At 43.4% G+C, this 27,849-nt stretch overlaps 2 protein-coding genes across 7 annotated transcripts in view; one reads left to right on the forward strand and one right to left on the reverse strand.

Annotated features, from left to right (window-relative positions):
* Positions 1-27,737, reverse strand: LOC124036472 (transport and Golgi organization 2 homolog). 6 transcript variants are annotated; one of them, XM_046351108.1, is made up of 10 exons: positions 27,317-27,736; positions 26,427-26,526; positions 26,145-26,275; positions 21,063-21,151; positions 12,898-13,017; positions 10,900-11,017; positions 5,048-5,115; positions 4,652-4,802; positions 1,848-1,952; positions 1-1,230 (listed from the first exon to the last, which is right to left on the reverse strand). In XM_046351108.1, exons 3-10 carry the CDS (start codon positions 26,198-26,200, stop codon positions 1,110-1,112), a joined length of 828 nt encoding a protein of 275 aa, XP_046207064.1. In that variant the 5' UTR covers positions 26,201-26,275; positions 26,427-26,526; positions 27,317-27,736; the 3' UTR covers positions 1-1,109. The 6 variants fall into 6 exon arrangements, with proteins under 6 accessions (XP_046207064.1, XP_046207063.1, XP_046207066.1 ...); XM_046351107.1 differs by lacking the exon at positions 27,317-27,736 and adding an exon at positions 27,162-27,305; XM_046351110.1 differs by lacking the exon at positions 26,427-26,526 and having other exon boundaries at positions 27,317-27,737.
* The window catches only part of LOC124036470 (armadillo repeat protein deleted in velo-cardio-facial syndrome homolog), a 355,671-nt gene continuing 352,594 nt past the window's right edge, over positions 24,773-27,849 (forward strand). The window contains exon 1 of the mRNA XM_046351093.1: positions 24,773-24,854. The gene's annotated coding sequence lies outside the window, so the exon portion shown is untranslated. The remainder of the gene's footprint in view (positions 24,855-27,849) is intronic.

A 27,849-nucleotide genomic window follows, 5' to 3' on the forward strand; every position in this document is an offset into this window, starting at 1 on the left:
TACAGATGAAAAAGTACTTTATTCACAAATGATTTCAAGACAACAGTGACATGGTAAACAGGGGTTTCTATACTTCTATGGATACCTGAGGTCAGTTACAAAAAGCCACTGGGATCCTCGATGCTACACATCAACACACAAAACTTGAAACTGTCATTACAATGTGTGAGAGTAACGGACTGTTACACATAGAGAAAAAGTGGGTAAGAACCACAGAACACTGAAGGTGTGAGTGACAAAATGAATTATTTCAGTTATTTCACAGCAAGGCAACCTGTTCTCCTATGCAGTATGTGGAACAAGGCAGAAAATATAAAAAGAAAAACACTGCTTAAAATGTAGAAAAAAACATTTCAAGTCCTTTCCTCTGTGTTTTACTTGTAACTAGCAAACCTGGGTCACAAAGTCAAAATCCAGTGCAATGATAATTATTATAGTACAAGGCAGGCTGTCGTAATACGCCTTCATAATTATGTCACAGGAAAGGTATAACACCTGAGATTAACATTTAGGAAATCAAACCTGTCATTATTTGTACAGCTTTTTATACATAGGTGATGGCTGGTGCTGCTTCTATGAGTGTTACCATTTTACACTCTTGAGATGCAAACCAACTCACCTAGAAGATGGCAGTCTGAGGCACGAAGCCAGAAATGACTTTTCAACCTTTTAGTTCTCGTCTTTCTCAGCAATCGAGTGCTGAGTAAATAGATGCAATGTGAAATGTAAAAAATGTCTTTTAGTTTGTTAAATAACATTTGTTCTTTGGCAATAAAACCACTTTTTAAGCACACAATTCAAAATATTTTAATGACAACAGTAAGTTCTTTGATATAATTTAAGATTAAATAACACCCATAATATATGATTAGATAAATTCCCACATTTATATGTCTAAGCCAAGCTAAAATATATTTCCCAAAGGCAATTACTTGACAAATGCAAATCAAACTCTTTCCAAACAAGTGCCATAATTTCAAGCTCTCCCACCACCATTTTAAATGGAAAAAGGAAAATGTTCATTCCACTACGGTGTAGCCAGAACTTGCTGTGGGAGGATGGATAGGAGGAGGGATGCAGAAAGGCACAGTGTAATTCCCACAAAGCCATCAGTCCTTGAGTTTGAACTGGAAAGAGCTTGTGCTCCATTGGCTGATGTCACAGTTGAGCATGGTGCGCTCTGTGAAGGTCACGTTCCCTGATGAGTCTATGAGGATAATGGTATTGGTCCTGAAAAAGGCAGAAATACACAAAACATCAGATAAATAGAGGAGTGTAACGAGATTAGGGACGTATGCATGTTAAATACGGGGAAAACTCATATTGTGATGCTGGGGAAGAGCTCTCTAATCACCTTTCATTATCACACTAGACTGGAGGCCAGGGGCATGCTGGTTATAGATGAGATTATATGCACTAGGAGCTTATGATGTATGGTACGTAATTATTATGCAGCAACAGAGCTAAACGGACGGAAACAGAAAGGTACTAACTGGATTTGTCCAATAAGAAAATAATTTGTTGCAAAACGTCTGCCGTTTGCTAGGGTGCGCACTAATGAAGATGACCATGGATTTGTCAAATAAGAACCAATTGTTTTCATTTTCCTCGGTGCCCTATGAGTATGTCCCTGCTTTTTTAAACCCCACAAGCACAGCCCTCACCTCTGATGGCAGGCACAGCATGACAAATGGGGGAGCCAATTGGTGGGACTGGGAGCACAGATTTAAATAAGAACACTAGGTTGGATATTGGCAAGGTTTATCACAAAAGACACTCTGGTATTATATTGTATCTCTAGCAGTCTGGCCTAGTTAATTGGTGTCATGGACTGGGAGGACTCTGACCTTGTGCCATAATGCGGGGATCGAACACACACGGAGGACAGGACCCGCAGCATGGGGCTGCTGTAACCTTCACCCTGGCTCTCCTGAGCCGGGTCAGGAGTGTTCCTAAAGAATAAAAAAAGAAACCGTTCTCACTCTATCCTCCTCAGACTGTCAGAGATTTGGAACAGAAAGGGGTGTACCTTCAGAAAAGACACGGTTCTCAACTTCTCCCTCAAACCTCATGACTTAAGAGTTTTGGATTAGAACCAATTGGAAAAAAGTACAACTATTTAGCCCAACTTCAGTGTTACCAGGTGCATGGAGAAAAACAGAACAGAATGTTTCTACTGAACTGAAAGTTTCAAAAACTACTTGTATAATAGGACATACATTTCAGCACTACATAGTACACATTGTGGAACTGATAAACCAATAAGAGAGTAAGGTAGGCGTAGTCTGTGGAGAGCAAAAGTTAACTGATTAAACATTTTGCAATTAATTCAACATAAAAGCGCAAGATTCCAACAACAGCAGTGTACTATTTTCCTAATTGCAAATTCATGTAATGTGTGCAGGACTCCAGTGGGGCAAAAAAGTATTTATTCAGCCACCAATTGTGCAAGTTCTCCCACTTAAAAAGATGAGAGAGGCCTGTAATTTTCATCATAGGTACACTTCAACTATGACAGACAAAATGAGAAAAAAAATCCAAAATACCAGCAACAGTGTGTGAAAACCTTGTCAAACATTTTCTGTAAGTCTTCACCTCTGTCATTGCCAACAAAGGGTATATAACAAAGTATTGAGAAACTTTTGTTATTGACCAAATACTTATTTTCCACCATAATTTGCTAATAAATTCATGTGATTTTCTGGATTTTTTTCCCCTCATTTTGTCTGTCATAGTTGAAGTGTACCTATGATGAAAATTACAGGCCTCTCATCTTTTTAAGTGGGAGAACTTGCACAATTGGTGGCTGACTAAATACTTTTTTACCCCACTGTATATGTTCTCTTAGTCAAGTAGTGTTCACGTTTGATCCCCATATAGCCATGTTGAATGTCCACCTGTGGTACTTGCAAACCAACAATGAGTAAGCGTATTTATAGCCTTAATAAATATGCAGAAGTTTTACCCTCTGACACATTTACATGTCCTTGTAAGTTACTCCCAAATATCTTACGAGTGACAGTCAAAGGTTTGGACACACATACTCATTCAAGGGTTTTTCTTTATTTTTACATTGTAGAATAATAGTGAAGACATCAAAACTATGAAATAACACATATGGAATCATGTAGTAACCCCCCAAAACGTGTTAAACAAATCTAAATATATTATATTAAATATATACCATCTTAATTGGGTTGAGGTCGGGGGATTGTGGAGGCCAGGTCATCTGATGCAGCACTCCATCACTCTCCTTCTTGGTCAAATAGCCCTTACACAGCCAGTTTCATCAGCGCTTGATGGTTTTTGCGACTGCACTAAAGAAACTTTGAAAGTTTAAAGGTTTCAAAATATCTTAAAGTAATGGACTGTTTCTCTTTGCTTATTTGAGCTATTCTTGCAATAATATGGACTTGGTCTTTTACCAAATAGGGCTATCTTCTGTATTTTTTATATTTTTTTAATTTGACCCCTTTTTCGTGGTATCCAATTGTTTAGTAGCTACTATCTTGTCTCATCGCTACAACTCCTGTACGGGCTCGGGAGAGACGAAGGTTGAAAGTCATGCGTCCTCCGATACACAATCCAACCAAGCCGCACTGCTTCTTAACACAGTGCCATCCAACCCGGAAGCCAGCCGCGCCAATGTGTCGGAGGAAACACAGTGCACCTGGCAACCTTGGTTAGCTCGCACTGCGCACGGCCCGCCACAGGAGTCGCTGGTGCGCGATGAGACAAGGATTTCCCTACCGGCCAAACCCTCCCTAACCCGGACGATGCTAGGTCGCGGGTCGCGGGTGGTTACGACAGAGCCTAGGTGCGAACCCAGAGTCTCTGGTGGCACAGCTGGTGCTGCAGTACAGCGCCCTTAACCACTGCACCACCCGGGAGGCATCTTCTGTATTTTTAAATTTTTTATTTAATGTTTATTTATCTAAGCAAGTCAGTTAAGAACAAATTCTTATTTACAATGACGGCCTACCCCGGCCAAACCCTAACAACGCTGGTCCAATTGTGATACAGCCTGGAATCAAACCAGGGTCTGTAGTGACGCCTCTAGCACTGAGATGCAGTGCCTTAGGCCGTTGCACTACTCGGGAGCCCAAGGTACCACCCATACCTTGTCACAGCACAACTGTAGGCTCAAATGCATTAAGAAGGAAAGAAATTCCACAAATGAATGTTTAACAAGACACACCTGTTAATTGAAATGCATTCCAGGTGACTACCTCATGAAGCTGGTTGAGATAATGCCAAGAGTGCGCAAAGCTGTCATCAAGGTAAAGGGTGGCTACTTTGAAGAATCTCAAATATATTTTGATTTGTTGAACACTTTTTTGGTTACGACATGATTCCAAATGTGTTATTTCATAGTTTTGAAGTCTTCACTATTATTCTAGAATGTAGAAAACAGTCAAAATAAAGAGAAACCCTTGAATGAGTAGGTGTCCAAACTTTTTACTGGTACTGTAGGTATATGTTTTAATGTAGATTATGCCATGTCACATTGACTGCTTCAAAATGTAAACTGAACTGCACATTGTGCAGGTGTGTGTCTTCATGTGTAGTGTTTTGAGTGTGCATGTATTGATGAAGAATTTACTGTGTTACATTAACTGTATTATTGATAGCGAGTGTCTGGTAAACTCACAGCTCCTCGTTGTTGAGGATGTTGAGCAGGTCCTGGACCAGAACCTCACAGGGCAAGGGTTGGTTCACTACACTGGTGAACAGTCTCTTCCCATGCTGCAGCTTCCTCCATGGGGTCTCCAACAGGGAGTTACTCAAACCATAGATTCCTGCTGGAGCAGACACACAGCATTGCTCGAGAACAGAGATTCCTACAAAACGTGCATGTTATCCCCCAAAACATGCACTCACATACAGAGGCATAGGCTCATAGTCAAAATCCTGCATGCTTGTATGGTTCAATGATATAATAATGTATAATTATATACGCACGCACGCACGCACGCACGCACACACACACACACACACACACACACACATTAATGCAAAAGCAATTCCACATGAAAGAAATGCAGACCTGGATTTAGATGGATGGGTTCGGTGTTGCCTCTGTTTCCATAGTAACACATAGTGTCTTCTTTGGCCCTGCATTGGACACCATGAGAGGAAATTACACATGCAAGTTGGTGACCGATTAAAGTTCCATTTAATTGTGAGGGTCATCCTTTATACAATTTGCTATTATTTCCTGTTCAGCTTTGCTTAGCAGCGATTAATGGAGCCACTGCATTTGTAAAGGAATTTGAAATGTCAAATAAAAACTAGACCATGGTAAATTGTAGCAATAGATGGCAATCAGATGAGCTGATTAAAAAAAATAAAAAATAAATTAAACAGTAGGCCGTTGCAAATCGTCCTCCAGTCTAACTAGACCTCGAGTCTGTTTACATCTCTCCTGCCCTGGCTGAAAAAGAGATCCTACTTCTATTTGGAACGCTCTCCGACATGAAAGTCTTTTCAACTGCAGTACAGGAAAATGAATGAATCACAACCAAAAGAAGTGTTGAAAGTGAATTCATTGCCTTGTCAGTTATTTTTGACAGCCATCAGTAGCATCATGAGTCAAATGTGTAGACTGGTGCAACACTACATCAATATTTAACCTCCAGACTAGAACAAATCTAGATACCTGCTATGGCTCTGATCTGTGGAGTCAGTGGCCAGGGTCAAAAGTTAAATACATCAAAGTCTTAACTGTTTCCTGTTTGTCTTGCCAAAGTGTGTGGATATCAAAACCTCATCATTTCTGCTGCATGGAGATTTGAGTTGAGGAAACGTGGGAAGTGGCAGCTAGCACTGGGCAGCGTGAACAAACCAACGGGAAGAGAACGTTCTCTGTGAAGCTTTAGAAACAGCACTTTGAAGATCTAGCAGGCCAGAATGATAATCCCCATAATGGACAGTATATGTATTTAAATTGAATGCAGTCCATTATTCTGAAGTGTTTAAGTAGTGCCTTATTTTGCTCCTTGCTGCTGTGCCGAGCTTGCTGATGTTTTTGACATTGGTTGAATGGGCATTTATAACCATCAGTGGAGTCGGGGGAGGGAGCTATCTAGGCAAGTCCAAGGGTAAACTATTTCTCTGATGCAGTTTTATGCATTTCATGATGCAAGTTGAGCCACAGGGCTAAACATCTGACTGTATAGCCAGCAGCTCTACTCCCAACAGAAAGACAGCAGCTCTAATCCCAACAGAAAGACAACAGCTCTAATCCCAACAACAAGACACTTATAGCAACATCTGATCTGACCATCACGTCCTAGTTCCTCTGTGAACAGCCATACCGAGTTCCTCTGTGAACAGCCATACCGAGTTCCTCTGTGAACAGCCATACCGAGTTCCTCTGTGAACAGCCATACCGAGTTCCTCTGTGAACAGCCATACCGAGTTCCTCTGTGAACAGCCATACCTAGTTCCTCTGTGAACAGCCATACCTAGTTCCTCTGTGAACAGCCATACCTAGTTCCTCTGTGAACAGCCATACCTAGTTCCTCTGTGAACAGCCATACCTAGTTCCTCTGTGAACAGCCATACCTAGTTCCTCTGTGAACAGCCATACCTAGTTCCTCTGTGAACAGCCATACTGTGAACAGCCTCTGTGAACAGCCATACCTAGTTCCTCTGTGAACAGCCATACCTAGTTCCTCTGTGAACAGCCATACCTAGTTCCTCTGTGAACAGCCATACCTAGTTCCTCTGTGAACAGCCATACCTAGTTCCTCTGTGAACAAAGAAAAGTCAGTCAACTTCAGCTGTGTTAAGGAAAAAACTTTAAAAACTTAATGGAATCTCCCAGGTCAACTCAAATTGCCTGTATATAATCAGAATACCATTACAACATCTTGTTAAATTAGACAAAGTAGCTGAAAGGTGAAGGGATGCAGAGCAGATCCTTTTTGAACACTGCCGATTTCCAAACATGGTCCCAAACATTTCAGAGCCAAAATGAACTTACTTAATTTAAGGCATCTGGTTTAACACATGGGCACTGAAGAGCCATTCCATGCTCTAGATGCAGAGCTCGGCTAAGTAACTCATTTGTTTTTGCTTTAGCTGAGGATAGGATACTGCCTTTGGGCGAGACTAAGAGAATATGTATTACTGTTACTCACCAAAATTAAACGGACCATACACCACGGAAACCATCCGAGAAATGCTGTTGATCTACTAATCTGATCTACTGCTGTTTTCCTTCTTAAAGGAAAAACAAAAAAAACAGCCAAAAACTACACCAGTTTCAGACCACACTAACATCCCAATTTCTAAAACGTGTGGGAGAATGTATACTTTAAATGTATGCTGAATTCGGCTGGGTATTAGGAAGGCTCAGGAACGCTGGAATTGCATTGTGGGATGTCATGAGATGACAGTTAATAGTCTGACGGAGTCTTTCCTCCTGAATAAAGGGATAATCTTCTACCACCACAGTCTTGAATGAATAAATATGACGGCTGCTTGGCTGTCAGTGCTATAAAAACAAAGAGTCGCACACTCCATAAATATAACCTCCCAGTATTGGGTAAAAACAAAACACCAACGTTTCGGCATCAATGTGCCTTCTTCAGGGTCAGTGCTAACAACATTAAATTGAGGGCATTTGAGAAAAAAAAAGTTGAGAGATGATACACTTGAAATATTCATCTTTAGTTCCGCCAAGGCTCAGTCAGAGAGGAAACAAATGCATGCGAAGTCATCAACTAAATTGAAAGAATGCAAACCCATCGACAGAGCTATGGATTATTAATCAAGGCAATATTGGTTTTTACAAGCAACATAATTAAGGGAAGGCGTAATATAAATCATGCCAACACAGATTTGAAGTTGAGAGATTAACATTTTTATTCAGTTGGGTGATAAATATACAAGTATATGCCTTTCCTATTAGTGCATCCCCGTGACGATGAGTATAAACATTATACAACAGGAAGAAATAGAGATGATGTTTAAAATGGCCGCCACACATCTTGTCCCACATCGCCATTCACCCCCAAATCATAAATCGTCACGTCATTGGTAAAGGATGGATTAGACATTCACTGATTGTAATACAGGGCCTCCTCTGTGTGCAAGAGACAAGACGCAACTATCGTTTCAGGAAAAGAGCAGCCACAGACAGTCAGTATTTCCTATGAGTTGTCTCTAACCAACACACATCACTGCTGTTTCACTGTGCAGAGGGGGGAAACTAATAGCTCTATAATGAGCCTTTATTAAAAAGGTCTACAAACAAATACATGACAGTCACAGCAGCTGCCATCCCTTGTCTGTTTTATTATGGCGTTGCGTACCGTGGTGTCCCATCTGTCAGCATCTATACATCTAGTTGTGAGTCAACAGGAGGCTCCATAGGCCCAGGCAGACAGAGGGATGGAGTGATTCAGACCCAGAGCATACATCATCAAATAAACACATATTTCTTGTTGCTCCCTCTCAGCTGACATCTCGTGTGTGTGTGTGTGTAAGTGCGTGTACATTTATAGTGGCAGTGATGTCTCCTTTCGTTAAGTCTCTTACTGCGGTGCGGGGAAGCAGCCAAACATGGACAAAGTGCCTTTGGAAAGTATTCAGACCCCTTGACTTTTTCCATTGTTACATTACAACCTTATTCTAAAATGGATTCAATAAAAAAAATCCTCAGGAATTTACACACTATACGCCATAATGACAGGTTTAAACAAATGTATTAAAAATTAAAAAACCTTATATACTTAAGTATTCAGACCCTTTGCTATGAGACTTGAAATTGAGCTCAGGTGCATCCCGTTTCCATTGATCATCCTTGAGATGTTTCTACAACTTGACTGGATTCCACCTGTGGTAAATTTAATTGATTGGACATGACTTGAATAGGCACACACCTGTCTATATAAGGTCCCACAGTTGACAGTGCATGTCAGAGAAAAAACAAGGCCATGAGGTAAAAGGAATTGTCCGAAGAGATCCGAGACAGGATTGTGTCAAGGCACAGATCTGGGGAAGGGTACCAAAAAATGTCTGTAGCATTAAAGCTCTCCAAGAACACAGTGGCCTTCATCATTTTTAAATGGAAGAAGTTTGGAACCACCAAGAGACTCTTCCTAGAATTGGCCACCCAGCCAAACTGAGCAATCAGGGGAGAAGGGCCTTGGTCAGGGAGGTGACCAGAGGGAAGCCACTCCTAAGTAAAAGGCACATGACCACCATCTTGGAGTTTGCCAAAAGCACCTAAAGACTCTCAGACCATGCGAAACAAGATTTTCTGGTCTGATGAAACCAAGATTGAACTCTTTGGCCTGAATGCCAAGCATCACGCCTGGAGGAAACCAGGCACCATCCCTACGGTGAAGCATGGTGGTGGCAGCACAGGACAATGACCCTAAGGACACAGCCAAGACAACGCAGGAGTGGCTTCGGGACAAGTCTCTGAATGTCCTTGAGTGGCCCAGCCAGAGCCCGGACTTGAAAACCGATCGAACATCTCTGGAGAGACTTGAAAATAGCTGCAACGCTCCCCATTCAACCTGAGAATGGGAGAAACACCCCAAATACAGGTGTGCCAAATACCCAAGAAGACTCGAGGCTGTAATCACTGCCAAAAAAAAAAGTACTGAGTAAAAGGTCTGAATAATTATGTAAATGTGTTATTTCAGTTATTTGGTGTGTTTAACTTTTTTTGCTTTGTTATTATGGGGTATTGTGTATAGATTGATGAGGGGGAAAAACAATCATAGATTTAGAATAAGACTGTAATCTAACAAAATGGAGAAAGTCAAGGGGTCTGAATACTTCCCGAAAGCACCGTAACTCCTGGTCTTAATGAGGTAATTTGCATTCCTGAATAGCTTTGCTGTTACAACACCACAAAACACGATCTGCTGAGATCTACCTGCTATAATAAGCGCAATGCATTTAGAGAATGGAGAGAAAATAAAAATAGCTGAAAACAACGGAGGAGGGGGATTAAAGGGGAGAGTTGCTCTCATTCCTTGCCGTTCCTGCCCTAGGCCATGTGAGCAGGATATATGACGCAGGACCCCTTGTCTACAGGGAGAACTCTGCATCCCCCAGCAGGAAGTGGGAAAAGTTGTTCCTAATCCCCCTGACCTCCAAAATGAGACCTAGAACCCTGTTGCCATGCCAATGGCATGTCTATAAATCCCTGTTCATGACAGCTGTCTTAGCTTCAGCAGGTTAAAGTTAGGTTTTTCTCTAGTCTACGACGCAAGTCCATCAAATTAAATCACGCCTGTCTGCTGCAGAGAATGAGAGAAAACAGAAAGGGAGGGGACAAAGTTAGCTACTTTTAACATAGTCTTCCCTTTTTCAAAAAATCTCAGAGCTTTTGACTCACCCTCATAAGTCAGGCTGGTAAAGAAAAAAATGAACATGTGTTCTCTCAGAATTCTAATGATGGTCCCTTCAGCTCAAGGTTTCTTCTGTGTGTGAAGATAGGGAGACTGATAAAACGTTGTGTGTGTGTGTGTGAGAGAGAGAGTGTGAGAGAGTGGGTGGCTATAGCTTATGCCTTTTATTCAGAGAGAACACATGTACAGAAACTTATTATACCCAGTGTCAAATCCACTCCTAGCCCTAGACACGTCATGGAGGTTTGGAAAGGAATAGACATGTATAAGCAGTTTAGAAATAGCTACACGTTAACGTCTGACAGGCTAGGTGGAAAATCCTCTGAGAACTATGTGCCTTGGGCTAGAGGTCGAATTGCATGTCTTGGCTATACCTAAGGAAATGAAATAATAGAGACAGCATTGTCAATCAGTCCTATAAGGAAGTGGGCATTGATTGGTATGGCCAAACCTCAGCGGAAATATTAATCAACCCATCCCATGTTCTCTAGTTTTGATCAGTCTGCACAAACCCTTGACTCACTTAAACTCAGCTGTGAGGAGGTTGAAGCCATTGTAGAGATGTCTCTCAGATGACACCCTCTTCAGGTAGGAATAGCTGTCCTGGCTATGATCTGTCAGGAAGTTAGACACCAAGAACCCTTCAACACAAAGAATCAACATTATTCTTACTTTTCACACATTGAGAGGTTGCAGACCAGTCAGGCAAGCCCAGTACCACTACACATTGCAAGAGCAGACTTATCAGTAGGCTGCCTAGTTGGTTTTGTAGCAACACACAGATTTAGTCATAACATCCAAATTAATCTACACAACACTGGTTATTAAGCAAAATGTGATGCAGTTACAAGGAGGACATTGGAGGTAAAATATGTAACATAGGTCTTGGACTGGGTGACATCGGAGATCTGTTTCCATGTTATTTAGCACTGTGGTGCGGTCAGCCTAACGCATCACCAGATGCATGCTGCCTGTTCTCTATGACATCTACAGCACTCAGTGTTAAAGGAAGTCCAAGAAGATCATTAAGGACCTCAGTCACCCGAGCCATCGACTTTACTCGGCTACTGTCTATTTACGGAGTCGGTACAGGTGCATCAGTGCCAAGACCGAGAGATAAAAAAACGGCTTCTATTACCAGGCTATCAGACAGTTTTATTAGTGTCTTAACCCTTTTCTTCCCAATTTTGTGGTATCCAATTGGTAGTTACAGTCTTGTCTCATCGCTTCAACTCCAGTACGGACTCGGGAGAGGTGAAGGTTGATAGCCGTGCGTCCTCCGAAACACAACCCAACTAAGCCACAGCTTCTTGACACAATGCCCACCTAACTCAGAAGCCAGCTGCACCAATGTGTTGGAGGAAACACTGTGCACCTGGCGACCGTGTCAGCGTGCACTGCACCCGGGCGCCACAGGAGTCGCCGGTGAGCGATGGGACAAGGACATCCCTGCAGGCCAAACCCTCCCCTAAGCTGGACGACACTGAGCCAATTGTGCGCTGTCCCATGGGTTTCCCGGTCGCGGCCGGCTGCGACAGAGGCTGGACTCGAACCAAGATATCTAGTGGCATTGCGGCTAGCCATCACTAGCCGTCTATTAGGTGATGCACACACTCACACACCTCATAGTCACAATCCAATGCTGCAGTCCCACATCACAGAGACATTGAACCACTGGACACTTACTGTATCACACTGAGTATTTAAATACTGTATTCCCAACATAGCTCATTCTAATATCTCTGCTACTGTAATCTCTGCTACTCATTCTAATATCTCTGTAATTATATAGTTACACTGTTTATACACACCGCAAATGTAATATATACTGGATTCTTGATATAGCTCACTCCAATTATATCTACTGTGTAAATCTTGTGTAAATTCTTCTGGTGTAGATACTTATAGATTGCATTTGGATTACTGATACAGTGCTATTTGGGCTGTTAATTGGAGACGCTCAGACGTTCTTGTTTTTAACTATACTTCAAAATAATATATATATTATTTGTGTACTTGTTTAACATTTTACTAGATTATTAGGAGCTAGTAACATAAGCATTTCACTGCACCCACTACAACATCTGCTAAACGGTGTACTCAACCAATAAACGTTTATTTGATTTGTTGTAAGGACAGGCTGCTACCGAAGAGGGGGGAACTGCACTACATCGGTTAAGTGTCAGGAAAACACCTGACATCTGGCCTTAAAGAAAATAAACAAATTAGAAAGCTGCTATTACACAGAGAGGTGTTTCTATCAGGGGTCTGAGCATCTGCAGTGAGGACAGCTGGCTACTGGAGAACACATTGACACTACTTTTCACTTATTGTGGTGCTAATGCTAGTGAATGAATCTTTAAATAAGGCAGTTGACCATACCAGTTTCAAAATTAGCGTCGGCTTTCTAGGAACAAAGCCTTTATTAGGAATGAAATATTAAAACACGACTGTCTGTTAAAGATGCATGCACATATCCAACTGTTCAGTGGATATTATTTTCTTCTTGATTGGTCCTCGCCTCTTCCTTGTGCGTCTGGATTGGGCCTTCCCTCCAGGTAATTGGTCAGTGCGGCCAGCTTGCCCCTCTTGTTGATCCCCAGCCATGACCCGCCTTCCTTCCCCTCCTCCAGGTCTAGCCCTGACAACACACATCACACTCCACATCATCACATAACTCCCACATTAACCTTCTTCACATTTTAACACCTCCGTGACTGAAAATAGAACAGGTGTAACTGACTAGTGAGATTAAATGCTACAGAGCATTCGGAAAGTATTCAGACTTTTCCCACATTTTGTTATGTTACAGCCTTATTCTAAAACGGACAACTGTTTTTTCCCCCTCACCAATCTACACACATTATCCCATAATGACAAAGCAAAAACTTAAAAAATAATAAATTAATATCACATTTACAGTAGTATTCACACCTTTTACTCAGTACTTTGTTGAAGCACCTTTGGCAGCAGATACAGCCTTGAGTGTTCTTGGGTATGACGCTACAAGCTTGGCACACGTGTATTTGGGGAGTTTCTCACATTCTTCTCTGCAGATCCTCTCAAGCTCTATCAGGTTGAATGGGGAGCAACACTGCACATCTATTTTCAGCTCTATTTTTAGCTCTATTTTCAGTCCGGGCCCTGGATGGTCCCGGAGCCACTCCTGCGTTGTCTTGGCTGTGTTCTTAGGGTTGTTGTCCTGTTGGAAGGTAAACCTTCGCCCCAGTCGGAGGTTCTGAGCAGGTTTTCATCAAGGAGCTCTGTACTTTGCTTCGTTCATCTTTCCTTGATCCTAACTAGTCTTCCAGTCCCTGCCGCTGAAAAACATCCCCACAACATGATGCTGCCACCACCATGCTTCACCGTAGGGATGGTGCCTGGTTTCCTGCAGACGTGACGCTTGGCATTCAGACCAAAGGGTTCAATCTTGGTCTCATCAGACCACAGAATCTTGGTTTTCATGGTCTGAGAGTTTTTTGGTGCCTTTTGGCAAACTCCAAGCGGGCTGTCATGTGTCTTTTACTGAGGAGTGGCTTCCCTCTGGCCACTCTACCACTAAGGTCTGATTGGTGGAGTGCTGTGAAGATGGGAGAACTTTAAAGAAGGACAACCATCTCCACAGATGAACTCTGTCGAGTAACCATCGGGTTCTTGGTCATCTTCATGACATTTACATTTACATTTAAGTCATTTAGCAGACGCTAAGGCCCTTTTCCCCCCGATTGCTCAGTTTGGCCCAGGCAGGGTCTTGATGGTTCCAAACGTCTTCCAATTAAGAATGATGGAGACCACTGTGTTATTGGGGACCTTCAATGCAGCAGAAATATTTTCATACCCTTCTCCAGATCTGTGCCTTGACACAATCCTGTCTCGGATCTCTTCTGACAATTCCTTTTACCTCATGGCTTGGTTTTTTCTCTGACATGCACTGTCAACTGTGGGACCTTATATAGACTGGTATGTGCCTATTCAAGTTATGTCCAATCAATTAAATTTACCACAGGTGGAATCCAGTCAAGTTGTAGAAACATCTCAAGGATGATCAATGGAAACAGGATGCACCTGAGCGCAACTTCAAGTCTCATAGCAAAGGATCTGAATACTTTATTTCAGTTTATTTTTTATACATTTATAAAAAATTAAATAAATGTTTTCGCTTTGTCACTATGTAATATTGTGTGTAAGTTTAATCAATTTTAGCATAAGGCTGTAACAAAATTTAGAAAAAGGGATGGGGCCTGAATACTTTCTGAATGCACTGTGAATCAATAATGGCGATCACGTACTGCTGACAATAATGCTGCAACACTCAAATTAAGCGATTATAGTTTGCTTATAAATCAGGTATTAATTCTAGAAGAAGCAAATCAAGGACAAATGTTTCACCCTCCTCTAAGCCATCACTGATTGCTTAGTTTGACTTCTCTCCGAGTTACAAAAAAATAAATATCAGAAATATGGAGCGCCAAAAAAAACAGCATTCAAACCAGAGGTGATTTTGTACTTAATTGAATTTAAAATCAAGTTAAGGCTGAGGAGTGAGTTTCTGATAAGCAGACAGAAAGACAGACAGACAGAGGCCTCTGCCTTGCATTCATTATCATTGGAGCATGGCTGATCATTAGAATGTAGAGCACGGAACTCTGAAAACGCTGAATAGATTACTCATACATTCTATTTGTCTGGACGTCGATTGAGGTGATACCCTTACACAGGGAATAAGTAAATCAGTACAGCGTTAAGAGAAATATGGATTGTCTTACTACAGCCGGTGTGATTTGCTAGACTCTTGCCGTTTTGACCTTGTATTGCACTGTACAAGAACTTGAATAAACTTAGAGAGAGGCAAAGAGCCATTCGACACAGGCTGTTAATCTTGACCTAAAATGTCACTTACGACTACAAATCAGTTCTCTCACACAGATGTGTGTTTCTATGAGAGAGAAGGTAACTAAGGGAAGCATGTGCAGAGGCAGGATGATACACTATACATACAAAATTTGTGGATTCGGCTATTTCAGCCACACCCATTGCTGACAGGTGTATAAAACCGAGCACACAACCATGCAATCTCCATAGACAAACATTGGCAAACAATGAACTTACTGAAGAGCTCAGTGACTTTCAACGTGGCACCATCATAGGATGATACCTTTCCAACAACTCAGGTCTGCCCTGCTAGAGCTGGCCCTGTCAAATGTAAGTGCTGTTATTGTGAAATTGAAATGTCTAGGAGCAACAACGGCTCAGCCACAAAGTGGTAGGCCACACAAGCTCGCAGAACGGGACCACCAAGTGCTGAAGTGTGTAAAAATAGTCTGTCCTCGGTTGCAATACTCTCTGCCGAGTTCAAAACTGCCTCTGGAAGCAACGTCAGCACAATAACTGTTTATTGGGAGCTTCATGAAATGGGTTTCCATGGCCGAGCAGCCACACACAAGCCTAAGATCACCATGTGCCATGTCAAGCATCGGCTGGAAAGATGTAAAGCTCGTTGGACTCTGGAAACTCGTTCTCTGGAGTGATAAATCACTTTTCTCCATCTGGCAATCTGACAGACAAATCTGGTTTTAGCAGATGCTAGGAAAACATTACCTGCCCCAAAGCATAGTGCCAACTGTAAAGTTTGGTGGAGAAAGAATAATGGTCTGGGGTTGTTTTTCATGGTTTGGGCTAGGCCTCTTAGTTCTAGTGAAGGGAAATCTTAGCACTTCATCATACAATGACATACTAGACGATTCTGTGCTTCCAACTTTGTGGGGAAGGCCCTTTCCTGTTTCAGCATGACAATGCCCCTCTGCACAAAGCGAGGTCCATAGAGAAATGGTTTGTTGAGATTGGTGTGGAAGAACTTGACTGGCCTGCAAAGAGCCCTGATCTCAACCCCATCAAACACCTTTGGGATGAATTGGAACGCCGAGTGCGAGCCAGGCCTAATTGCCCAACATCAGTGCCCGACCTCACTAATGCTTGTGGCTGAATGGAAGCAAGTCCCCGCAGCAATGTTCCAACATCTACTGGAAAGCTGACACAGAAGAGTGGAGGCTGTTATAGAAAGGGGAAGGGGACCAACTCCATATTAATGCCCATGATTTCGGAATTAGACGTTCGACGAGCAGGTGTCCACATTACACTAATATATAATATATATGCCATTTAGCAGACGCTTTTATCCAAAGCTACTTACAGTCATGTGTGCATACATTCTACGTATGGGTGGTCCCGGGGATCGAACCCACTACCCTGGCGTTACAAGCGCCATGCTCTACCAACTGAGCTACACAGGACCACATGTAGTGTAAGTCTACACTTCCACATGATCAATATTGGTCCACTGAGATAGCCAGGGAACAGAGGAGAGGTTCTCTGCTATAGAGAAACCCAGCCATGGCCTGACGCCCCTGGGGATGGGTTGAGAGGGAGCTGGAGTAATCCCAGACTTTACTCCTCCCAACTGCCCACTGCACTGAGGCTAGGAAACACTGCCACCACTGATAAATCTACGATAATAGATCATTTCAATAAGCATTTTTCTACGGCTGGCCAAGCTTTTCACCTGCCTACCCCAACCCCGGCAAACAGCTCAGCACTTCCTACTTGCCCAACCGCTTCTCCTTCACTCAAATCCAGACAGCTGATGTTCTGAAAGAGCTGCAAAATCGGGATCCCTACAAATCAGCTGTGCAAGACAATCTGGAACCTCTCTTTCTGAAATTATCCACCAAAATGTTGCAACCCCTATTACTAGCCTGTTCAACCTCTCTTCCGTATTATCTGAAATCCACAAAGATAGCTGCCCCCTCTTCAAAGGGGGAGACACTCTAGACCCAAACTGTTATAGACCTATATCCATCCTGCCCTGCCTTACTAAAATCTTTGAAAGCCGGGTTAAACAGATCACTGACCATTTTCAATCCCACCGTACCTTCTCCACTATGCAATCTGGTTTCCGAGCTGGTCATGGGTGCACCTTAGACACACTCAAGGTCCTAAATGATATCATAACCGTCATTGATAAAAGACAGTACTGTGCAGCCATCTTCTTCAACCTGGCAAAGGCTTTCGACCCGGTCAATCACCACAATCTTATCGGCTGACTCAATAGCCTTGGTTTCTCAAATGACTGCCTCGCCTGGTTCACCAACTACTTCTCAGATAGAGTTCAGTGTGTCAAATCGGAGGGCCTGTTGTCCGGACCTCTCGCAGTCTCTATGGGGGTGCCACAGAGTTCAATTCTCGGGCCGACTCTTTTCTCTGTACATCAATGATGTCACACTTGCTGCTGGTGATTCTCTGATCCACCTCGACGCAGACGACACCATTCGGTATACATCTGGCATCTATACATCTTACACCGATTGTTGCACGCACCCACCCGCCCAACTAGCATCACTACTCTGGACGGTTCTGACTTAGAATATGTGGACAACTACAAATACCTATGTGTCTGGTTAGACTGTAAACTCTCCTTCCAGACTCAAATTAAGCATCTCCAATCCAAAATTAAATCTAGAATCGGATTCCTATTTTGCAAATAAAGCTTCCTTCACCCATGCTGCCAAACATACCCTCGTAAAACTGACTATCCTACCGATCATTGACTTCGGCGAAGTCATTTACAAAATAGCCTCCAACACTCTACTCAGCAAATTGGATGTAGTCTATCACAGTGCCATCCATTTTGTCAACAAAGCCCCATATACTACCCACCACTGCGACCTGTATGCTCTCATTGGCTGGCCCTCACTACATATTCCTTGCCAAACCCAATGGCTCAAGGTCATCTACAAGTCTTTGCTAGGTAAAGCTCCGCCTTATCTCAGCTCACTGGTCATCATAGCAATACCCACCCGTAGGACGCGCTCTAGCAGGTATATTTCACTGGTCATCCTCAAAACCAACACTTCCTTTGGCCACCTTTCCTTCCAGTTCTCTGCTGCCAATGACTGGAACGAATTGCAAAAATCACTGAAGCTGGAGTCTTATATCTTCCTTTCTAACTTTAAGCATCAGCTGTCAGAGCAGCTTACCGATCATTGTACCTGTACACAGCCAATCTGTAAATAGCACACCCAACTACCTCATCCCCATTTTGTTATTTATCCTCTTGCTATTTTGCACCCCAGTATCTCTACTTGCACATCATCATCTGCACATCTATCACTCCGGTGTTAATGCTAAATTGTAATCATTTTGCTCTATGGCCTATTTATTGCCTTACCTCCCTACTCTTCTATATTTGCACAAACTGTACATAGATTTTTATACTACTGCCTTCCCTCCACACCAGATCATAGCTCTACCGCCTTCCCTCCACACCAGATCATAGCCCTACCGCCTTCCCTCCACACCAGATCATAGCTCCACCGCCTTCCCTCCACACCAGATCATAGCCCTACCGCCTTCCCTCCACACCAGATCATAGCCCTACCGCCTTCTACCGCCTTCCCTCCACACCAGATCATAGCCCTACCGCCTTCCCTCCACACCAGATCATAGCCCTACCGCCTTCCCTCCACACCAGATCATAGCCCTACCGCCTTCCCTCCACACCAGATCATAGCCCTACCGCCTTCCCTCCACACCAGATCATAGCCCTACCGCCTTCCCTCCACACCAGATCATAGCCCTACCGCCTTCCCTCCACACCAGATCATAGCCCTACCGCCGTCCCTCCACACCAGATCATAGCCCTAGCCCCCTCCACCCAGATCATAGCCCTCCGCCTTCCCTCCACACCAGATCATAGCCCTACCGCCCCCTCCACACCAGATCATAGCCCTCTCTCCACACCAGATCAGCCCTAGCCCTCCACACCAGATCAGAGCCCTACCGCCGTCCCTCCACACCAGATCATAGGCCTACCGCCGTCTCTCCACACCAGATCAGAGCCCTACCGCCGTCCCTCCACATCAGAGCCCTACCGCCGTCCCTCCACACCAGATCAGAGCCCTACCGCCGTCTCTCCACACCAGATCAGAGCACTACCCTCCACACCAGATCAGAGCCCTACCGCCGTCCCTCCACACCAGATCAGAGCCCTACCGCCGTCCCTCCACACCAGATCAGAGCACTACCGCCGTCCCTCCACACCAGATCAGAGCACTACCGCCGTCCCTCCACACCAGATCAGAGCACTACCGCCGTCCGTCCACACCAGATCAGAGCACTACCGCCGTCCGTCCACATCAGAGCCCTACCGCCGTCCCTCCACATCAGAGCCCTACCGCCGTCTCTCCACACCAGATCAGAGCCCCACCGCCGTCCCTCCACACCAGATCAAATTACTACCGCCGTCCATCCACACCAGATCAAATTACTACCGCCGTCCATCCACACCAGATCAAATTACTACCGCCGTCCATCCACACCAGATCAGAGCACTATCGCCGTCCCTCCACACCAGAGCACTACCACCGCCCCTCCACATCAGAGCCCTAACGCCGTCCCTCCACACCAGATCAGAGCACTACCGCCGTCCCTCCACAACAGATCAGAGCACTACCACCACCCCTCCACATCAGAGCCCTAACGCCGTCCCTCCACACCAGATCAGAGCACTACCTCCGTCCCTCCACACCAGATCAGATCACTACCACCGTCTCTCCACAACAGATCAGAGCACTACTGCCGTCCCTCCACGCCAGATCAGAGCCCTACCACCGTCCCTCCATCCCAGATCAGAGCCCTACCACCATCCCTCCACACCAGATCAGAGCCCTACCACCGTCACTCCACCCAATATCAGAGCCCGATCACCTTCCCTCCACACCAGATCAGAGCCCTACCACTGTCCCTCCACCCTCCCCATATCAGATCAGAGCCCTATCACCGTCCCTCCACCCCCAGTTCAAAGCCCTACCACCTTCACTTCACACCAGATCAGAGCCCTACCACCTTCCCTCCACACCAGATCAGATCCCCCCCCAGGGTCCAGGAATGCCCTTGCGCCTGTACGGTACAAGGTGACTCAAAGGCAATCGGAAGAGACAAGTCAGTGAACTTCAAAATACTTATCAGTGAGTAACTAACCTTGAATAAAACTAATACAATTTTGAAGACTCAATCCCAAGCCAACATAAAACCTGACCCTTAGGCCCTAATTTCCAAACCAATCCTATACCCTAATCCCTCGTAAACCTCAATTACTCTGCCACTCTAGATTTCTAGAGGAACAAACTCATAGCCTGTTATGACAAATTAAATACTTCACTCAGAAATGTGAAAATACTAAAAAGAGCCTGTTGAACAAATCAACTTCCTAGTCTGTTGAGAGGAAATTAAAAGAATCACTCAAACAGAAGCAATGCCCATACTCCATGACAGGACCCTCATTCTAATTATACTTCTTAACCTTCCACCCTGTTTGTTTATTTAAACAGTTTTAACTCAAGGAGATGTATGTGTTCTCCCAGTCAATTTGCCATAGTAGGGCTATGATCTTAATAAAGAATGGAATGATTCATTGGGACATTCAGTGCATTAAATTCCTCTCAGAATTGGTTTGTTGACATGGGATCCAGTATCTGGCTCCTGAAGTCATTCCAGCTGAGCTGAAATGGGTTGTGGTGAAATAAAGGCTCTCAGAGAGAGAAAGAAAAGGGGAAACAGAGGGGTCCTCTCCAGAAGGATTTTTGTCACCAATGTTTTTCTGTCACGGCAACATCAAGTGCAGATACTTACCGCTGAGGATTTCGCTGTTGCTCACCCAAAAGTCTGCAGCTTTGGTTGGCCTGTTGTAAAACTCATCTCTGTTTGCAGCCAAAATTAGCCTGGGGTGAAAAGAGAAAGAAATTGAGGGAGACCATGGTAGACCATTTAAGGTAATCTTCTTTAACACAATAACCTTGTGGTGTTATCCATCTTGATATATTGATATTCTCCAGGTCTCATGTCCTTAATCGAAGAGACTGAGCCCTGGGACTGTGTGTGTGTGGCCCTAATGGCACCCATATTTCCTATATAGTGCACTATTTTTGACCAGGGCCCATATAAAAGTGATGCATTATGAAGGGAATAGGGTTCCATTTGGGAAGCAGCCTATTTGGTCTTTTGCCAGGCTGCATTCTGCACACATGAGTGAATAAGTGTGAGAGAGAAATGCCATGCCTTGCCGTGCCGTGTAGCAGACCTAACTGAGCTCCTGACTGAGGTTGCATGTTTCCTGATTGTCTGGGTGTGCACTATTCCCCCCCTTAGGACACAGTAAAGTTCCACACCCCAGTTCCCCATCAGCTGCAGCAGCAGAAGAAAGCTGCTGTGCTGTCACTATCCAACACCATGGATGCGTCCCAAATGGAACCTTATTCCCTACATAATGCACTACTTTAGATCAGGGCACATAAGACTATGATTACCTTAACGCAATAACATTACAACCCCTGCTGACTTTCTCCACCCACCTTGGACTGCTGCAGTGTACATGGATCACTAAGAGATGGGATTTCCAGGCCCCACACCACTGCAAACGTCACATCAAATCCATAATGCATCAGCGACAAAAGTCTCTACCTTCAGAGGTCTAAAAGGACCATGTCAGCAAGAGGCTGAGGCTGCGGCCAGCGGGCCGAGGCTGCGGCCAGCGGGCCGAGGCTACTGCCAGCAAGCGGGCCGAGTCTACGGCCAGCGGGCTGAGGCTAAGGCCAGCGGGAGATGCTGTATTAGATTGATCCAGTGCAGTGGATGGCTGGATACGGAATAAGGGCTCGAACACACCAATAGCCTTTGCCTGCCAAGGGTACTTGTGAACCAAGTGAAAACATGTAGAATTGCACAAAAATGTCAGCAGTCAACAGTGCACTGAACAATCGGTAGACGAACGGGAGATCCATATTCAGTGTGCTGTGTGTGACCCTTAAAAGTATCCGGCAGTAGAGACTGGGTCCAGAGACTGGACCAACAGTAGCTCATTAAGAGCATGAATTGGCGTATAGCCTTGAATTGATTCCCAATGCCAGTGACATCTGGTGTATTAATCCCCTGGCTATACTGCAGTCTCCCTGTTCCTGTCGAGGTGGTGGAGCCTGCCAGCAAGCCTTCAACCAGAGCATCTCCAATAGAGAGAAAGATACGAAAGATTGGGGGGGGGGTGTCACACAGCACACATAGGAGAAAGGAATATAAACAATCCAAAACGTGAAATTAAATAACCTAGTGCAGTCTAGTGCTTTAAGTGAAACCTAGGCCTATGTTGAGCTAGCACCACTACAACGTACTGGCATTTTCAGTAGTTATCCAATTACAAATGGGACTTAATGTGCCACTCACCACACTAACATACTTAATCACTGTTGATGCTAATGCTGCATTTGACATTCATTTCTGGTGACTTTTTACTACCACTGCACAACTGTCACTTATTTAGCAAGGCAACAGTGCATGACTTAGTGACTTCACATTACTGTTCAGCTATTGTCCCATGAATCACCCGCTAGCCTTGTACGCACGCACGCACACACACGATTGTGGGGTTTTTCCCTCCCCTTTTTGCTGCCCTATATTAGTGTGCTGAGGCAGCAGAAGCTGCCATAGATGTGGATTTGGGCGAGAAGTGGAATTGCACAGTGGGACCTCTGGGCCCTTTGTGAGTGATTTGAGTTTGTACGCACTCTTGAACTAAAGGGTAACTACATACAACAACAAAAATCTAAATTACTTAGATTTTTCCCAGACCTCAAAAGTGGTTTAAGCATAGTTGTGAACAACAAAATTGGATGTTCTATTAAAAAGTGTGAATAAGAGCGAAAACATGAAACATTGAAAATTTCATGAAACATGAAATTTTGACAAAAAAATGTCCATGCTGTGATATTGTTTTGGTTTACAGTAGTGACACTAAACCTGGTATCAGAGAAAACATTCTGTAGTTTGTAGAAGTAGCTTATATTGAATGTTGCCAGGGCCGTTAAAAACTGTAGGCCATTTCTATCCACACTAACTTCTGGCTCTACGAGACATGTGGGCTCAATTTGTATATACAAAATGTGTGGGCCTATAATATAACATATAGTTGTAACCGTATCTAACCTGAGATGGGCCTAACAGCAATATTCAGTCAGGTATTGCACAAACAGTCAAGTAAAATGGTCAATCTAGAATATTCCATGTAGTCTACAATTTATAATTGCATCCTCTGTTCATAATTCTGCTGGTACACACTGTTCCCAGATAATGATATGCATTATTGACTGTATGTTTGTTTTTTCCATGTGTAACTCTGTGTTGGTGTTTGTGTCACACTGCTTTGCTTTATCTTGGCCAGGTCACAGTTGTAAATGAGAACTTGTTCTCAACTGGCCTACCTGGTTAAATAACGGTGAAATAATAAATAAATAAAACATTTGGTGCATCGCCATTACTCATCATCGCTCATTATCAATTAGACACACAGAACACGCATGTTTGTTTTTTCACCCACGTCCCTTTTCGAAGCCAACTACCTGAGACGTATTGGTTGTCATGCCGGTGTCACAGGTCAAATGATGAGGATTAAATAGTTCCACTGAGAGGCATTTATTCGTGGTGCACAGTTACAGAAGAGAGATTAGGCCACTGAACTATGATGACCTCCGCAATAATTGTATCTTGCCAGCGGTTACCAATCCCATTAACCTTGTTCAGAGGCAGGTGGATTTCTTAAAGAACAAATAAAGCAAATTGACCTAATTGTGTCAACCTCTGTACATCAAAGACTCATGATGCAAAAGCTGGTTGCAGTGACACTTGTTCCCCAAGAGTCAACGACACTGGCCCAGAAACAAAGCAAACACTAATGATTTTACACAGGAGAGAGAGCAGAGCATCCATGCTTTATTAGAGACTGTGGGAATCACTAGGAGAGAAACAAGACAATTAACAGGGCCCAGCTATGCGGAGAGTGCGCCATTTTAGAGAATTCTATAATTTGTCACTTATTCCTTACAAAATAAATACTATGTTTGAGACAAGGTCACTGGGAAGGCTAAAATTTTGACAAGATACATTCCATTCATTCTGTATTGCAAAGGAAAGTACTAATAATTTGATGGTGAGGCAATACATGGGCATAATGGGAATTCAGAACACAACATTGTTGGCAGGCAGGGATGTGCAGAATTGGGTGTATGGTGAAAAACCACTTACACAAGAGATTTACTTAACATTCTTGTAGTTATTTTGCCATTCTGCTCACTGATAATGTAGGCCTACATGCATTAAATTCAACCACGGTGAGGATGCTAGCTAGGCCTACAGGTTACACATATCCCATGGGTCCAGAGTGAGTCATTGCCCACACACATCCACTGATCGCCTTAGGCTAGTGTAATCTCCCAGAGGCAAAGGCAGAGATAGATCCTGGCCAGGTAGAGAGAGAGCTCCACAGAGCCCAGGGGATTATTACAAGCAGGCTTTAAATTGCATTGACTGCTCCTCTACCACTGGCATCTGCCCACAAAGGACCTTCACTGAGAGAAACCAGCAGTGACTGTAGGAAAGGTTAGTGGATGGTACATGGTGTTTCACTGTGCTTTGTTTGGGAGGCTTTGAATTAGCCTGGAACCAAACTGAAATGTTCAGTTTCATTGAAATCGGGAAGTGAAACGGAGCAATTCAGTTTGAATACTGCCTATCTTTCCATACTTCCAGTGAGAGACAGCACCACAGATTATCTCAGGTTCTTATCACTGCTTTGGGTGCTTAATTAGATTAGAGTTGCTACACTTCAGCACTAGCCTAACGCATCTTTGAAGGACAAAGGGAATTTTTTATTCACAATTATACTGAACAAAAATGTAAAACGCAACAAGTTGGAGTTCATAAGAGGAAATCAGTTAATTGAAACAAATTAATTGTGCCCTAATGTTTGGAATTCACATGACTGGGAATTTTGATATGCATCTGTTTGGTCACAGATAAAAAAAACTTCTTTTTTTTTTTAAATAAAAAATAAATAAATATGAGTCTCATCACTGTATTTCTGTGCATTTAAATTCCCATCAATAAATTGTAATTGTGTTCGTTGTCCATAGCCTATGCCTGCCCATACCATAACCCCACCATGGGACACTCTGTTGACATCAGCAAACCGTTCGCCCACACAATGCCATACATGTGATCTGCGGTTTTGAGGCCGATTGTACTGCCAAATTCTCTTGAACAACGTTGGAGGTGACTTATGGTAGAGAAATGAACATTCAATTATCTGGCAACAGCTCTGTTGGACATTCCTGCAGACAGCATGCCAATTGCACTCCCCCTCAAAACTTGAGAAATCTGTGGCATTGTGTTGTGTGACAAAACTGCACATTTTAGAGTGGTCTTTTATTGTCCCCAGCACAAGGTGCACATGTGTAATAATTATGCTGTTTTATCAGCTTCTTGATATGCTACACTTGTCAGGTGGATGGATTATCTTGGCAAAGGAGAAATGCTCACTAACAGGAATGTAAACACGTTTGTGCACCAAATTTGGGAGAAATAAGCTTTTTGGGTGTAAGAAGATTCTGGGAACTTTTATTTTAGTTCATGAAACATGGGACCAACACTTTACATGTTAAGTTTATATTTTTGTTCAGTATGTATCAGAAGATGAGAAGAATGTCCCCTGCGTCAAACTCAATGATGATTTGATTCCTTTAAGATTCAGATTTGCTCAACATCTGGAAGTGTGCATCTTTTTAAACCATCATCTGAATATAGGCCTCCAGTTGACATACAATGAGAGCTGTCCAGACTAGTCTATATGAAAAGTGTGGTAAAGGTACACAGAGGGAGGAGAGGCCTTACCTGTAGGCATTTTTGGATGCAGGTCGAGGGTCAAACTTGAAGAAGATTATACACATGGGGGTGTTAGTGGTTGGGGACGCTCTCTCACACTGGGAACAGTAACTTTCAATGCTTGGACATGTTGGCAAGGGCTAAAATAAATGATAGTCAAGTGAGTAAAGGAGAAGGGTGGTCTTGACCACCCTACACTATAGCATGGCCTAGGTTCAATTTACAAAGGAGACAAACCACATAAATCCTACAGGACTGTACAGGTAGCCACAGCTGTACCAAGCCCCTTACCTTATCCAAGTGGTAGCCTAATCCTGATTGAAATACCTATTCAATACAGGACAGCAATACTGTTGACAAACCCTCGTGTGTCCTCACACCGTACTGTAGCCTGATAGAGAAGTGATTAGGTTAGGCCAAATGATTAGGAAAAAAACATGTGAGCCATCAGCGGATTCATAACTGACATTACAGTACCTGGTGACCACATAACTAAAGTGTGCAGGCGTTTGTTCCAAACCAGCACTACAACAACACACCTGATTCAACTAATAAAAGGGTATTTTTTATGAAGTGACATAGAGGAGCAGAGCAGACAGATTGTTGGTGAGTTCTCCTTTCTAGTTTCTAGCCCCCTTTAACAGCTACCAGCAAACAACATTCGTTACAATTATTAGAGATCTAACGTTAGTTAGCTAGCTATAGCAATGGTGAACAAAAATAAGATTTATGATAACCAGGACAACAAAATGCATATTATAGCCAGCTAGTTAGCTTTATAGTCAGCAACTTTGAACTAGCATAGATTGCAGTTACTTGGCAAACTATCACGTTTGGTGGCTAGATGCAGCAGTCTTGCGCTAGCTAGCTAACCTTAGCTAGATGTCACACGAACAACGACAAAACAGGCAAGTGACAACACTTTGCTACCAGTCTGTTTTGTGACACATTACAAAATAAGTAAGAATATTTCATCATTCATCTGCCTGGCTACCTATGTACCGTTGCATTTGGAAAAGTACTCACTATTCCACTTGCTGCTTATGATCTATTCATTCGGTTGACTAACATTACAACAAAACAAACCCTTCGTCGTGGTGTGTACATTTGATTTATCCTGCGGGCAGGCTAGACCGTGACTATCAGGTCAATTTCATTACACGAATGTGAACTGCGCTCACCCCGTTGATGGTTCCAGAATATCCCAGGCGTAAATCGCGTGCACCCTAACAAAACATAGACGTAACCGTCTAGCAACATACACTATGATTGGCCGATACAAACGCTGAGTGAAGGTTATGGATATTTTTCAGATTTATCCTTTCACTATTAGCTACGTTTGACAGTTTATGTAAATGTAATCATTCAAGTTAGTTGATAGAGCATTTAAATTAGTTGCTCTATGTATGTTTTGGTAATGCAAGCGTGACTGGTTAGGAAAGACAGTTTTGGTCAGTGTTTCCTGTGGTACCAAAATTAGTGCGAAACATGTAAAAGGTATAAAACCGCCCCTTCTAAAACCCTATCAGCTTTTGAGAGCGTTGTCTGAAAGATGATGGCTGATCTGTGCTGCTTTGGGGACAAGCGGTTTGAGAATACATTTTTGAGGCATGGTTGATGATCCAATGTGTTTGGAGAGCCTTTAGGGAACCAAGCAGTTCATTGAAACTTGTGATGGGAAGCCAAGGCTTTCTGACGCGTTTGGGGCGTTCAC

The sequence above is a fragment of the Oncorhynchus gorbuscha genome, linkage group LG05 (assembly GCF_021184085.1).
Source record: "Oncorhynchus gorbuscha isolate QuinsamMale2020 ecotype Even-year linkage group LG05, OgorEven_v1.0, whole genome shotgun sequence".
NCBI lineage: Eukaryota > Metazoa > Chordata > Actinopteri > Salmoniformes > Salmonidae > Oncorhynchus > Oncorhynchus gorbuscha.

Coding starts and splice junctions, on each gene's coding strand:
- LOC124036472 (XM_046351110.1), bottom strand. CDS start 26,200: ATGTGTATAATCTTCTTCAAGTTTGACCCTCGACCTGCATCCAAAAAT. Junction 13,018..21,062: donor CAACAGCGAAATCCTCAGCG/GTAAGTATCTGC, acceptor GTGTGTTGTCAG/GGCTAGACCTGGAGGAGGGG. Junction 5,116..10,899: donor CTCCTCACAGCTGAGTTTAA/GTGAGTCAAGGG, acceptor TGTCCAATGCAG/GGCCAAAGAAGACACTATGT.